The sequence below is a fragment of the Galendromus occidentalis genome, unplaced genomic scaffold, assembly GCF_000255335.2.
Source record: "Galendromus occidentalis unplaced genomic scaffold, Mocc_1.1 scf7180000077485, whole genome shotgun sequence".
Classification (NCBI taxonomy): Eukaryota; Metazoa; Arthropoda; class Arachnida; order Mesostigmata; family Phytoseiidae; genus Galendromus; species Galendromus occidentalis.
In genome coordinates, this window is record NW_003805473.1 from 1,088,915 (window position 1) to 1,104,353 (window position 15,439).

Sequence of the window (15,439 nt, forward strand, 5' to 3'; positions counted from 1 at the left end):
GAAGTTTTTCCCCTATCGCCAACCGTAGGGCTCTGAGGAGCTCGGCTCAGTCGGCAGACTGAACAAAAAAAGGGCTGGCGAAAAATCACGCGAAGTGTAGGAAATGGAAACGAATGGGAGCCCGATTACCACTAGATGGAGGCATCGCTACCCGGAACCGTTTAATCTGTTCCATCTCCTGGGAATAATGCAACCGTTCAACAGAACAGAATTAACCTCTTTCTTTTCGACAGAAAAAGAAAAGGGAGCGATCGCTTCTGCTCGGAACGCTCCTCCGCAGAGAAGGTGGCCGCGCATAACTGTTTTATATTAACACGCGTATCCTTCCGATTCTTCGCTACCGGAGCTGGAACACCGCAATTCCGATCCCGTGGGCAATGATGTTCTCTGGGACGACCTGATGGAAATCGACTGGGGAAACCGTTCACTCAGAAGTCAAACGAAGCGAAGAGGTCCGAGGCGAGGATTGCGAGGAATTCTCTGCGTCATACTTTGCACGGACACTCCGGGATAATCACCTATCGGAGTAATTATGATTGTCGGAAAATTCATCATATCTCGTCAGTCCTCATTTCGCTCCTCATGACCCCCCGGGCAAGCTGAGTGATTGGAAACCAGCAAGAGGGGGGGGAACCAGAGCACAGCGTGGATGCTACGGAGACCGATCCACCAGCACGAATCTGCATGTCGCCCTTCCTCTCCAATTCCTCCCGGATGCCCTCGAGCTCAGCACTATCGCTGGGGAAATGTTAGAGGTCTGGCGCCCTCATCTCGACACAGAGCATACCAATGAAGACGTGAGAGTTGAGAAGAGCGCGGACTGCGATTGCCCCCTTGTCTGGATGCGAGAGAATATAGCATATGCAACGCAGTGGACACGGAGGCGATGAAATTCTCAGCGCACACAGTTTGAAGAAAATTCCGATTTGTGGGAATCGGGCGGCCTCCGAAGATGCTCGGGCGGGTATTGAATTCAAATGCGGTGAATTCAGAGCTCTAATGGAGGGCTGGGCCCTTTGGAATGGGCCAATCTGCCATGCCTAGAATTACGCCATGGTTCAGTGCGGTCGACGGCGTCTAGACTCCACTGCCAGATACTGACACCTCATCGACGTCAATTTGGATAATGGTCGATTTGGCTCAATGAGAATTCGACTCTCTCGTAGGACATGCGCATCGAAGTTGCAACACCCCGTACCCTGTGCTTTGACTGCGGGCAATGAAGACGAATGAAGAAGAATAATTGTTAACATCCGCGGACCAGGTGCAGTTCTCCGTTCGGATGAGCACTCCAGTGGATGCCAATATCGGATTTACAATGAGATGGATCGGAACGCTGCTGAGCCAACAAGTTTTTCCGGCATGCATCCTTTATCCAGTCACTGAAAGCCCTCGATGTAAGAAGATCGGTTGGCTCGAGGGCATGCTTCCAAGTCGCTCTGATTGATACAGATGTTGGATAGTCGCCAGATGATGGCAGACGACAATGGTGGAGTCCCGTTATTCCATCACGACTCCCTCTCTTCTCCATTGTGGGGCCCTTGAAAATGTTGTGCTCCGCTGACCCCATAGACATCAGTCACTTGATTCACGACGGCAAATCCCGCAACTCTTCAAAAAGGCCGCCGCTGCTGCAAAACGTTATGTAAGTCGGTGTGTGTCATGTAAATGCCATCATACGGTATTATACAAGATCACAAACAAGAGGAGTGTTGGAGGCTCAAAGAATCAACTATCTCTCGGGATGTCGATCAAGGAACGACCTTCGCTAATTCGCCCGCTCGCAGGGTGCTCCCTCCCTGCTATTCATCGTGACGACGCTTGATCCGTGTAATTCCCCCAATCTCATCTTCTGATCGCGACCGCGGGCATCTTTGTTCCTCATCCCGCAGCGAGGATTGTCCATTGAGGATTACTGTTCGCATAGATGGATGGGAGCTCTTTGGAATTGAATCCGTGAGACTCTGCGGGTCTCCTGAGAGCGATGAAGGCTCTAGACGGCAAGTTGAAATTGAGTCGAACGGTCGTCCGGATCGAGAGTATTTTCCGCATCATCTGAAGGTAGCTTCCTTTCGCAGAAATAGAATCCGTGATATTGCCTCGCGTACTTTCCGGGGACGGTGACTTCCCTCTCAGGGTCGGTCGGTCAATCCTCATGAGCCGAGCTGCTGCAAGGATTCGATATTCTCCTTGACCATAGGAGCACCGCCCGAAAGGAGGAAGAGAAAGTCGGGGGAGCGAAGACGACGCGACGCCGGAGCTGGACTGAAGCTCCAGGGGAAGGCACCAAACGAATAATAATTGAAGATAATGATATATGGAACGCTGGAGCGTGGTAAATATTCGCCCGATGACATGCTTAGCTCTTCTTCCGACGAACTTCTTCCGTCAGTCACAACGAGCCGGGATCCGAGCGGTGACGATTCGAAATTGCTTTATCGCGCCACCGGAATCAACGGTCCCTCAACCATAAATCCAATCTTCCATCTGCCATTGATACATCATCAATTTGGCAAGGCGGCAACGCATTCAATAATTATTCTTGGTGGGCTCAAAAATTCCGTCGATCCAGTCATCGCGAGCGACCGGTTCCGCTGATGAGCCGGAAAGCGCGTGTCGATACCAGGGACGGCGGAAACCGATGCTTCGGGACGAATGTTTCATTTTTGAGTTTTCCGCTCGCAGAGAAGACCTTCAGTTTTTATCACTGCCTACCGCCGCGGAACAAGGGGGAAACATACGCGGATTAAAAGCTACAGAAAGTCTGTTCGAAGTTTCGAAAAAAAAACACGCGGATAGCGAGCTTCCCTCCCGATTGACCACTTTCGAGGAGCGTCGACTAATCGACTTAGATCTGGGTGCTGCCATCTCGAAATCTCTCATACGAGGGAGACGGCAACACCAAGCTCTGAAAGAGATCGGTTGTTCGGAGCTGAATGCACCGCAGGAATCATAACTCGACTCCGACTCAATGCTGCTGATTGTTTATGCTTGATCATTGAGTACGTTCCAGATGGAAAGGGGACGGGGGGACGCTCTCAACGAGAAAAAATGTTCCTCCGAGTTTCTCGACCATAGAACTCAGATAACGGATAAATTGTGTCCCTGAACCGGTGTCGGTTCGAGCACAATGGGGGTACCTTGACGAAAAACCGCTTGTGGGACCCGCCCTTCCAGAAAAAATATAGCCGAACTCTTGCTCTGACGAATGATTAGATGTCGTCGGTACTTCAGTGACTGCACTAGCTGTACCAGGTCAACATTCGGTTGCTTTGCTTAGATTCCCTTGAGATACGATTCAGATTCACAGACAGAGAAGAGAAACTCAGAGAAAAGAAGCGACAGAAATCTGAGCTAAGGGAAATCTCTCGCGAGATTCTTCCCAAGACGGGTAGTGCCGATGAATCTGGGCAGAAAATAAGCTGGAAACGTATCATTATGGTTCTTATATTTCTTTCAACGGACGAATACCCACACCCCCTGCATTGATAGTAAGGCAGCTAGAAGTTCCCTGAACACGTCAAGAACCATCTCAGAAACTCGATTCGTCACCTAGCCGTTGACGTTTTCGGGGAATGAGCGACCGACAGATGATCGACAGAACTCGTCTCGCTGTCCGTATCGTCGGCAAACCGGGCCCCCAATCATGGCATAGCTTAAACGGTGTCGCTTCAAGGGACACGTACAATCCTGAATGAGACCGCTCTGCAAACTGTGCAGATAAGATGATGCGTCAGACGAACGAGCTCATCCCTCGCAATGAGCATGTCGATCTGTCTGCTCGATCTCTGACGACTCCCGAAGATCGTCAAAGGAGAATTTGTCGCGGGTCCAAGATTCGTTCAATCGATAGCGCATCTCGCACGTGCCTGTTGCTCCCAGAAATCCTTCATTGAACGACTGACTGTTTATCAGGGCCAGAGCAACAGCTCAATTCGTTAATAATCGGAAGGCTAAACGAACACGTACTAGTTTTTAAGTAAACAAATTGAAACACGCTACGTAAATCACGATCCCCTCCGATGCGTCCCGCATCGTCCCACGGGTCAGGTCGGGGTTCGCTATCAACTTCGCCCCGCAAGTTCAATTCTTCCGAAGAAGCGTGTGATGTCTGATTGTGAGCGGGCTAGGTAAACTGCGAGCAGAAGGCAGGCGAGCAGGCATGTCTGCCATCCGTCGCCCACCTCTATACGGCAATTGACGAATGGAGCATCTCGTGCATTGGATGTTGGAGCTGCGAAAAAAAAGAATTCTTTGTGCTACCGATCCCCATGACGGGTGATGCAAGCAGCCCATGCGGCCCGGACTACATAAACAACCGAAGACCGGTACGGCGGCTAGGCATTCGGGAAGGACTTTGCGCATAAGGGAGACGCACGGCGAGAATTTACGGAACCGGGGCGAACCTACAGTAAAGCTATCCTTGTAGTGCACGTCAGTCGTTGCTGTGATCAAATCATGGAATTCTCGGAAAAAAATGATCACATTCCTACGCCGTCATGCTGAAAATCTGACGACAAGCCGGTGACAGCCCAGTGGTAGACGACCACCCGTAATTGGCAGCCCATGATTTAGACGATCATACGACGAGCGGAGACAGACCCTTATGTTCTCGCTCGGTGTATGGGGTGCGCAGAATGTTTCGTTCGAATTAAATGCAGAGAGCAGCGGGCAAACAGCCAGAAAGTCAAGGATGTCGTAAATGCAGAACCGCGCCGAATACAACAACCAGAGAATTCTTGCGAGTCGGCTTCCTCCACGGTCAGTTTGTGTTGAAGTAATACACTACTACGCATACTTGGTCGGCGACAGAATTCACTGACTGACTGAGAGGGGAAATCGATTTTGTTCAGCGTGTCCGATCAAATACGGATTTTGTAACGCCGCGCCGACCGGACTCGTCGGAGCCTTCGAGAGAAATTACCGCGAACAATGACGCATGGTAAAACCAAACTAGTGCTGCAGGTAGCCAAGAGCTCGCTCGTCTTCGTTCGGAGTAGACGGACTGCCGCGAGGAATTGGGGAACACGTGTGTCAAGAAAACATTTTTTCTCATCGGAAACGGCTTCCGCCGAAAACCTGTCTTCGACTGCACGAGAGAAAGACGAAAGCGAGAATAACTACAGGAGCCCCGCTAGAGCACCGGGTCCCTGTAAGCCATCGCGACGATAACGGCATCGCTCATTAAAAAAAACGCCTCCAGGCTGGAACATCTGGATTGAGCTCAAGGGAAATCATCCTCGACAGCCTGACGACCGAAAAATCTGCGTTCCGAGCGGCCAACTGAGCCATCTCGCGAAGTTTTCACTCATAGTCGGGGCAACGCCTCCTTGTAGAGCGGGACCGGGCGAAACGATGAGGGAGAACCTCGCGTTGACTCATCGGCTGTACAGCACGAATACAGGCCAGTTTCAGCGACAACGTTTCGAGTTCCAACAGCGGCCGCGATCAAGAAACTCTCGGATTCCAGTGTAGTCATCAGGACCAATGAAGCAATACGCGGATCCCATTCATACACATTTCATTGTATTCATATTCAAGACCTCACAAAGTAAAAGTCATCGACTTGTCGCAGCGGATTCATCCCACGGAGACGACAACAGCAGCAGCGGCGGATCAAATACAGACGCCCCCGTTGCGAAAGTTACGTCAGTCAGCGCAGAATACGCTTGGTACGTTTTGGTCACAAGAATATTTCTGCGGCTTATCACTTTTTTCTGATCGATAAGGATGCGAGTGAGTAGTATTTTTTGATCGAATGCTTGTTCGGAAAAGTGAGGAAGAATCGTTATCGAGTCGCGATCCATTAATTCTTTGAAATTGCGTAACACTGCTTCGACGAACTTCTAGTCCGATGAGAGGTCTGGGACGAGAGGTCTGGGAGCTCGATAGACGCAGGAAATCATTACATCGATGCATAGCTCAATCGAGCTCTCCGCCAGGAGTCGTGTTGTTCGATCGAGAAGACACCGTGTCGGTGCACCGGTGCCCTTCGGAGCGTTGACGGGACCGTGCGAGAGTGAGAATTTCAGAATTCCAAAGCACTTTCGGAACTGAGAAGTTGTCGTGTGTTTTTCTTTTTTGTCGAAAGCTCGCACAAGGTGAATGAACTGTGGCGACAACTCCGACAAGCCTCGGAATCGAGGAACTCGTCATCTTCTCGGGGGAGACCGGCCCCTCGAATGGACTGGGCTGATCGAAATAGAAGGGAATAGAAGGCGGGCGGGCTCGCAGCTCGCTCAGTTCCCAAACGAGCCCTCGACGCTTTCGGCGCGCATCAGAATGCGCCAATCAATGACGCGGCTCTATGGCAATCTAATCATCGCGAGAATGCGATACAATTAAGTCCCACGGCTGAGGCTGAACATACCTTTAGGCATTCCACAAGGAGCTTTGGTACGGCCGTTATCCAAGAAGTCGAGGTCGTAGTTTCTCGCCTGAGGGAACGTGAGCGCCACATGACTGAAAACTCGTACTGCACACAGTACTAAAAGTAATCCTACGAGCACCGAATCCTGAGATCGTAAGATCCCCATCGTCTGCTTTATACCGCCAGCCAGTGGCGCACTTGAACTTGATCAACACAGCTCAACAATGATTTTGGTAAAATGGGATCCTGCCGCTAGACGCACTTCAGCGATTCTGTCGAACGAGCAACGGCCCCACCGGGGAAAGAAGTGTTTCGGAAGGGGACTTCGTCGGGGAGAGGGTTTCGCCAGCAGAAGTGTCCTTGTCGTATCTTCAGCCTGCCGGCGCACTCCGCTAAGCGCTCGCTCAACGAAGTTCGAGCGGATCTTTTTAATTCTCCTATACAATTAGCCGCTCAAAGTAAAATGACTTCGGCGATGCCGATGCGAGCGAGAGCTCGGAAGTTTCATTCTTTCGAAAAGAGATCCACACCGTACAATTCCACAATATATTTCTCTGCATGAATTTCTTCCTTTATCGCAATTCCTCAGATTTTCTAGACTCGTATTTCATGAGGATGCTCCAACAAAACATGATCGTGCATTCTCTTCGCTCTGTATCCATCTTCCAAAACTTTTTCTAAATCACAACATATAATCGAATGGACCAAACGCGAATTCAGAGCAGACCGAGGGATCAGAGGGATCTAACGCGACATCTTTAATGTAACATCATCATCGCCGTAAACATCATCAGCTTCACAATTCCAATCGGAGAAACAGGGTGAACTCCTTCGCGGTAGGAGTGCGCTCCGAAAACGTGCGTGGACCCTGGCTATGTCATTCTTGTGAAGGGTCACCGGTGCAAATGCTGATCGAGTGCGGGCTCTCGATCTATCTACTCTCATGAAATTGCTCAACTCAACAGAGGGGAGAATCTCGCGAACAGCACAAAGCCGCCTCATCATTCGCCGCCGTAAGAGTACCTAGGGCTCTCATTTGGAAGGTTTGTGATCCAGAGGGTCACTCCAGACGTAGCTCAGGCGCGAACTCGTAGAGGACCTTCTCCAACATCTCATAGAACAGCTGCTTATTCAGCTGCTTATCCTGCAGCGAATCGAAGACTTTAAGTGTTCCTTTGCAAGCGTTCTGGTTGCCGACGAAGTTGAACATTTCGGGAACATGATTGAGGAGGAGCATACGGGCTTCTTGTTTCGTTTTCGCCATGTCCTGGAAGCGAATATCAGAGATTCTTACAGAACCTCATGGCAAACGGGGTATTTTTCGCTGGATTGAATTTCCCGAGGCAGGTAGGTAATGTTCCGCGGACTCACCTGGGACGTGCGATTTTCGGTCCTGGTGTAGAGGACCCCGTCGGGCCATAGGGCATCTCTGAACAGTCCCATGTAATAAATGAACATGGACTCTGACATCATCCACGATATGCCCTCGAGGACTTGTCTGTGAAAAATAAGTCACGGCTCACTCGCTTTCGATAAGAGAAGGACGCGCTCGAAGAGGGACTTTCTTGCGAGCCGGAGGGTCGAGGAGCACAACCATGAATAGCTCGTTTCCAGTGGAATAACTGTTTGCCTTCAATTCAGAACCGCTAAATGAGAACAGAAACCCCGTTCGATTCTGCGTATGTATATCACTTCCGCGGTTAATCGATGCCTCGTTGAGATATCGTGAGGGTTTATAACCGCGAGTCAAGCGCGGCACCGATGTGTGTCATCTGATTGGATATCTCAGTCAGTTCCTTCCCGCTCGGAGACTTTTTCCGAACCTATCAATAATACCATACGTCGCCAATCACGCACATGGCCCCGTCTCAATCCCCCACGGAAACTTCCGAAAATTCTGGTTTCTGGCGAACCGGTCGGGATTGTCTTGCCCGCTACGTGCTCTACCGGACCGCGTGACAGAACTAGCGAGACGCATGTTTTGATTGATCTGAAGGGCTGCGTCGTCTGTCCGACCTAGCTTCGGTGTCAACAAACGATAACACGATAACACACGTCGCTAATATGCCCACAAATAATGAGACGTGTATGGGCCGCCGAATTCTTGAACGTCCCAGGAAGTCGAGACGAGTCGGATCGCCCGATGGACCGACTACAAGAAAAAAGACGATTGTCAAAGTGGCCATCATTTGGAGTAGGATCCCGTTATCTGAATCAAACTAGGAGCAGCGAGCTGCTGCGCAAACAATGCTAGCCGACGAACACCAATCGAGGTATGCAGACGGAGCGAATCGCCTCTGGGCATCGATGGCTGCGGTGTGACCTTATCGGAAGTGTCTGCGCCGTATAATCACATAGATTCTAGCGCTATTAATTGGAACATATCAACGGCTCGCATGAACAGTAGTACTTGGTGGTGACATCAACACGGTCCTGAACACATCCGAAAGCCAGCCGCCGAAAGACCCGCGGCTCAGCGAATCTGGTTTACCCGCATTCGGTGTGGACAAAAACCGGCGATGCTTAAAGAGCGGATGATTGTGCCGTCTGAGCATTCCCAGCGTCAGGGCAATTCACTTCCTTAACTTTCGATACGGAATTGACCGTTTTTCGAGGTATCTTGTTTTCACGGATCACAGGACAGGAGGAATTTTCCAGAGAGACGGGGTATGCATCGAACGTCGGAGCCGCCCATGGATCAGGGGAAGAAAAGGAAGGAACTTCAAATACAAACCTATTGATTGTTTTACCGAAGGAGATCTGCACAAACATGATCAACGTCCTCCGGAGCCAATTGACGGGATTGCCGCCCTGCAGCTCGAACATCTCAGCCAGGAGGCTGTAGAGTGGTTCGGCGATCGAGTCCACAACGTCCGCGTTCAGATCGGAGTCGAGTTCGAGGAAAAGATCGTCTTCATCTTCCCACGGCGCTTCCCCGGTCTTTTCGTCTGAGGGAGAATGCAAACGTCAAGTTCTTGGGGTCTCGCATCCGCTGCATGTACTCGAACCACCGCACTGTTTTCGATCACCCTTCACTCCGTGAGCTCACTTTTGAAGAAGGATGGGAGAAAATTGAGTGTTTTTCTAAGAACGCCGTCCTCGTTCTGCTTTTGGGGCTGGAGTAGAGATGGCGGAATTTCGTTGAAAAATGAGTACACGGCTTCACAGTTACACAGATCATAGTCCCTCAGTACAATGTCCAAAAATTGTTGCAGAGTAGTTTTTGCTCTGGCAAGGTAAGCGGCGTCGAAAGCCTTCAAGCGCATTTTCGACGGAATCGACGGCAAGGTGACGCGTCTCTTCAGGGCAGGAGCAATCTGCGAAGGATCCGTCGATACGATAACGACAATAAGTCAATTATTAGAAAACAGATCTTCGACGGGCCGATAGACATCTGTGCCCCAAAGATTGGCTCCGATTAGTCTTCTGTTGCACCTACCGGGAGGATACTTTGTAGAAGCTGATGGAAATCAGTGATACATTTGTTGACCACATAGCCTGAATCCTGTTGCTCGGAAACAGTGATCATGATTGTGAACCTGGAGGAGAAGGGTGTCGCAGGAGGATTTCCTCTCAGCACGATTCGGCTTCCGATGATATTGGGGGAAGACCCGTCGCGGCTCACCTTGGCATGTCTCGATCGAGTTGAGCGCTTTCTACTCTGGCGATCCAACAGCCGACATTTTCCGTCCAGATATCGGTGCGCTCCATGTACTTCGACAGGATGCCGCATTCGTTTCTCAGATCAGTGGTTTCTTTCTCTAGTGCCGCGATCATCTGCGGTTGAACACGAGTCAAACACGTGAGTCGGACTTCGACCGAACTGCAATCCATCAAAACCCGATGAAAAAAAATCTCACCTTCGGGTCGGAGTTCAATGATGCTCTCAGCGCAGAGAGCGCCTTAAGTTTATCGCTGAGGCGAGCTTCGAGATGATGAATACGAAATTTCGCTAGATTGCAGGAATCGGCTAAAGAGATCGTCTGGTTCAGCGACGATTCACTTCCGCTAAGTGATGATTCGCCCGTGTCACCTAGGTTTGCGTGAGGAAAAAATCGAGCTGAATACCCGGAATGCTCCGATACGTGGTTTTGCCCGCTATGAGGCGGTGCAAAATGGCCGTCGATTCGGCCACTCACCAGTTTTCTCCCGACCAAAGCTTATATCGAGCTTCTTCGACTCTACGATTAGTTGATGATAACTATCTGATGTCAGGAACGAGTGATAGTGTTTGTCTTCGAGGAGTCGGTAGCATTCTTTCTGCGCCTCCAAAAAACCATCAGGACCCTTATTGGCCATGATGAAGGCCTCGATATCCTGGAACAACACGCGGATCGGAGAACGGAATTCAGCTTCCAGCAGGAAAATTTACCCAGAAATTCAGGCTCCTCCCCTCACCTTAAGAATTTGTTTGTTGAGCCGTATGCCGGCATGTTGCTTCTTAATGTATGTAGTGTAAATCTCGTTGCCCAGTTGATGCCATTCGTCTTTTGCCGCCATCATCATATGATGCACATCACACCAGAAACTGTAATGTACGAGTCCATGGGAAGATTGCACGCCATGGACGCCGAGAGGAGCAGAATCCCTGTGAGCAGAGCCGCTCAATACCGTGACGGAACACGCAACTAGGGGAGCTGAGGTCCCTCCAAAGTGTCGCATGTTCGTGGGCCTTACAATTCGATTGGAATTTTTCATTCGTTCCGATGGCATATTCGAGAGGAACTCCAATGATCGATGAGAAGAGTTGACCTACCTCAACAGATTCCTCCCTTCTTCATTTGTTTCTTTCTCGAAGAATTGTTTCAGGTATTCGCGCGCCAGATCACTCTCCATGATGACTTTGAACGCGAGAACTTTTCGGAAGATCGCAGGATCATGCTCCGATCCCCCTATGTAATCGGGACCCCCGATCGACTTCAGCTTCTTCTCGCACATTCCTTTGGCGAATTGTAACTGCAATGGGAAGGGAAATCCCAATTAATCGGGAATATTATTTGGGAATCATATCGAGGTGCGGAGAGCTCCGCCAGAAATTCCTTCTGCTTCGACATCAGACCGCTTCCCCAAGTCGGGACTCTAGGAGGAACTCACCTGTCGAATATACTTGGGCAAGTTCCTACTAAGCAGGAGATCTCCCTTGGAAAGCGTTGGAGGCTCGATCGATTTGTCTGTGCTCAATCCTTTTTGTTTTTTGATATTGTTCAATGTCGTCGCGTGCATGATTTCAACCACAATTTTATACCGGAGCAGCTTGAGATCCTCGATATCAGTACACGTATCGATAATGAATACGAAGTCTTCGAAAGTTTCTGTCATTTCGTATGTTCGCCTGTGGCGCTCCTTCTCTTCCTGCACCCATTTCAGATAAGACACCAGCTTCAAATTGATATAATCAGGCGAGCACAACATATCGATCGTTGGATAAAGAACTGCAATGAATAGTTTCGATCGTTCGGTGCCTCAATCAGGAAGTGGAACAGGAAGATTCATGTCGGATCAAGCAAAACTGAACCCCACAGTGCATATCCTGAAAAATCGGCGCATCACGAAGGAGGGGCACAACGTACCCTGGCAGGTGAGAATTTCCTTCAGGAGACATCGTAGAGGAACGCAGAGCGCGTAACTCGACGGCAGAAGAATAGTCAGGAGGAAATCACTGATGACCCGAATGTGCTCCATTTCTTCCTCCGGAGAAATGAGAAATCCTTGCAGGGAGTACGCTTGTCGCTCTGTAACACCGAGCCGTATTTTCCGAAGGTGGTTCTCTACAACTCTGACAAGATCTTGAGAGATCAGAGTATTCTCGTTCATTTTCTGGTATCGCTCTGAAAATCGATAGGACTTCTGTATTATCTCTGTACGAAGTCTGGCAATGGAGGATTGATCAAATCTCGATACAACTTCTGCAGATTAGACATTCTCTCCCGGGGCCAAATTGCGCTCCAACAGCATCTTGACAACCCCACCTTTCACTTTGACCATCACGAGCTTGATCTCGTCCCGGAGCAAGAGCGTGAAATTCTGGTGGTACTCGGGTACGAGGAAAGAGTACCACGGAGTGACGAAGTCCCTCAGGATGAGATCAACGATTTCTTGGAGTTTCGCATCAGCATTGCGAGAGAAAACCATCTGTCTATGCCGACTCTGGCCTGTCTCCTGCGACCTGGACTCTCGCAATTTCTCTTCGAACAACTCAACGACTTTGGGATTTTTTATCAACTCGTGATAAGCGGCCTGAAATCCAGATAGATGCAGAAAATGAAGGAACAGTTATGAAGATTAAGGCCGAGGATTCGAATTGTTTCCTCGGGTGGATTCTAAATGCCCCAGAATATTGCCCACCTTCCGTCTGTCGTCCGAGCCCAGAGCAGCCATAGCACCGGCCACAGCTCCACAAGTGGCTGCCGTAATATACATCAACACACAGAGGACATTGCTGCTCTGTCCCCAGACAGAGACGAGCACGGCTGTCACTCCCACGCAAGCGACACACTGTGGAGAGAAACACGTAGGGGTAATTTTGGCGGAGAATGACAATTCGCTCTGGAGATTATTTCGAGCTCGCCCAATGATATCCTTGGGAGTCAACGGATGGCATGAATGTCCGATCTAGGCAGTCATTTTCAATGTTGGTGTTCTAAGAACAGCAACGATTTCCTTCCTGCTCGGCATAACAGGTGGTGTCTTTGAAGCATTGAGGAGCCATGTCAATCCTCCTATAATCTTGTGTTCCTCTAACCTTAATAGAGAGATTCGACATTGTCCTTCCTCGAGCTGAATCGAGCGACGGTGAATCTAAGGAGGATTCAGGAACATCGCTCCGGCGACTTCATGGTCAACTTCTCGGGATTTCGGTTCCCCAACCGGAGTCATATGGTGGTAATTCCTCTCTCCGACAAGCAGCTGACAGGTAAACATATGATAGGGAAGGGAAAGTGGAAAGACGCTTCCGCGGGATTTTCGAAATTCCCGTCGGCGTTATTGTGAGCCCGGCCGTAACGCTGAATCGACTGACTGTTTCCCGAGCTTTCGGCGTGCGACTCGTGACATGGAAAATCTAGAATGCTCTTCCGAACGAGTTCGGTATCCCGGAAGTCTCTCCAAGGGGTCTAGGATCGGCAACGTCCTGCTGGTGAAACGAGATTTTAGGCCTATGCGTAGGAGACTGTTGGTCTTGCGGATCATCAACTTGAGCGAACTGTCAGTGAATACTCTCAAACACGACAGCCAACCGTCTGGGCGAACGCTCTCGTTTACCCGATCCGCAGATTGGCGTCTGTTTGATCCGTCAATCGGAGATTCCGTATCCCTCGATTCCCGGTCGCGCCCGATATTGATTAATTTTTCTTCGGAAATAGTATTTTATGGTGAGGACTTCTTGGGAGCTCGCGAACATGAATGTCTATTTTTCTATCCTGATCGGGAAGGCGGAAATCGTGCCTCGACATCCTACAAGATAATCTGCATGTATCGTAACTTTATTTATTGTACAACTTCCGTTTTATGGGCTCTTCGGGGCTCCGGTCAGAACACGACAAGTCGTGGTGGAGGATATCTTGAATCTCTCTGGCGCAGGATCGGAGTCGAATAATATTAGCTTCTGCGGTCAGATCTGATTTCTGCTGCCTCAGGTTGCCGCCGAGACTGTCTCCCGGATCTTACGGCCCGTATCCTCGGAAAACGAATTTTTCCGCCAACTTGACGGGTCCCGCACCGCTGTCAAGCCACAGACTACGAATGAACTCCTGACGTCCTGGCTTAAGAAGCTGGAATTCCTCACAAAATCTACTCCGTCAGGAAACCCTGCGATATATGACTCGATCCTCGCACCTCAAGCTGCCGCTATGAGCGGCCGTTAGTCGAGGCCGCTCGCGCGATCTCGCCGGAGAGGTATCTACCAGAATGAGCATGTTCTCATTGATGCGGAAGCACCCAACGATAATTCGCCGATGAGTTCCCCGTCATCGCTTCCCCCTTGAGCGGCAAGTGACATCACCACCGTCTTCACCGCAATCGCAGATGAAGGTCGCATTGGCCGATCGAGCCGGCAGAAACTGCTCAACCATCACTTTCAAAAGGCTTACACAAGTCGGAAGAGCATCCTTCCGCGTGATGACTTCTGGACAAAGATATTTTGTCGACTTTTTGAACGTTAACCCGGAAGGGCTCTACTCTTCAAACTTTCTAGAAAAGAGGCGATTATCGGGTAGCGAGGCTCCTCTGCACAGCTCGCTCAGAATCGCGTGTTGCCGCTGCCTGGGTATATACAGTCGGACCCGCTTATAAGAGACACCTCGGAAAATCGAAAAAAGTCTACTTTCGGCGAGTTTCTCTTGTATGTGGGAGCGTGAATCCATCCATATTCTGCAGAGACGATTCTCATATGAAGTCACAAGTTTTGAAGACATTCATTCGATCTGCATACCCCTGACAGCTAACTGGGCAGTTCTCCAGAGTGACAGTTGCTTCCAATTTATGATGAGTGGCGTTATCCGTGAAGAGCAAGATCTCCCGAGATTCTCGTTCTCTATCCCGTTTTCGACATGACTTTTCCGGACGATTCGATTAAAGCCTTGATGCCAGCCTTCGATGCTCCGCGCTTGGCGATTCGGCATCGATCTCGAGCCGAAGGCGTCGATTCGGTCGAGGGGTACTAACCCAAGTGCCGTGCACGACCGGACAAGTCGCGTGACGCCGGGCTCTCCGTAATGAGGAGCCAGTTCGAGCTGTTGAACTTTTCGTCAGATACTCTGCGCGAAGTGGAAATGATACCCCTTCTTATCCGTCAAAGGGAACTCGTCCTCGATGGCTTTCAGGACAGCCTTGTTCGAAATCGACTTGGAATAATGAGGGGGAGAAGGTCGCTCCGACCGCATTCGCTCGATTTTTCAAGGGAACGAACATGCGACGGTATGTCCCTTTGGTCTTGTCGGGCAAGAGAAAGTAAGCGGAAGGTACCATCTCGCCCTTATAAAATCCATTCAGCGTGGAGCAGGTGGGGGACCACCCGAAGTGTTCTATCCATGAAAACCGACGGCACTCCGCAGAGGATTTTGACCACCTCGT

General features: G+C 50.1%; 2 protein-coding genes across 2 annotated transcripts in view; both read right to left on the reverse strand.

Annotated features, from left to right (window-relative positions):
- LOC100905439 (DOMON-like domain-containing protein nahoda) overlaps nucleotides 1–6,536 on the reverse strand; it is a 37,268-nt gene extending 30,732 nt beyond the window's left edge. Inside the window, exon 1 of the mRNA XM_029112171.1 lies at nucleotides 6,371–6,536. Within this exon, the coding sequence (XP_028968004.1) occupies nucleotides 6,371–6,536 (166 nt within the window). The remainder of the gene's footprint in view (nucleotides 1–6,370) is intronic.
- A 632-nt stretch (nucleotides 6,537–7,168) lies between these two features.
- LOC100905585 (sorting nexin-25) lies at nucleotides 7,169–13,133 on the reverse strand. The gene is made up of 15 exons (XM_018640465.1): nucleotides 13,113–13,133; nucleotides 12,716–12,865; nucleotides 12,340–12,607; nucleotides 11,941–12,198; nucleotides 11,465–11,802; nucleotides 11,127–11,326; nucleotides 10,769–10,898; nucleotides 10,510–10,687; nucleotides 10,231–10,403; nucleotides 9,996–10,147; nucleotides 9,810–9,909; nucleotides 9,420–9,687; nucleotides 9,105–9,318; nucleotides 7,742–7,868; nucleotides 7,169–7,637 (listed from the first exon to the last, which is right to left on the reverse strand). Exons 1-15 carry the CDS (start codon nucleotides 13,131–13,133, stop codon nucleotides 7,431–7,433), a joined length of 2,784 nt encoding a protein of 927 aa, XP_018495981.1. The 3' UTR covers nucleotides 7,169–7,430.
- Nucleotides 13,134–15,439: the final 2,306 nt, after the last annotated feature.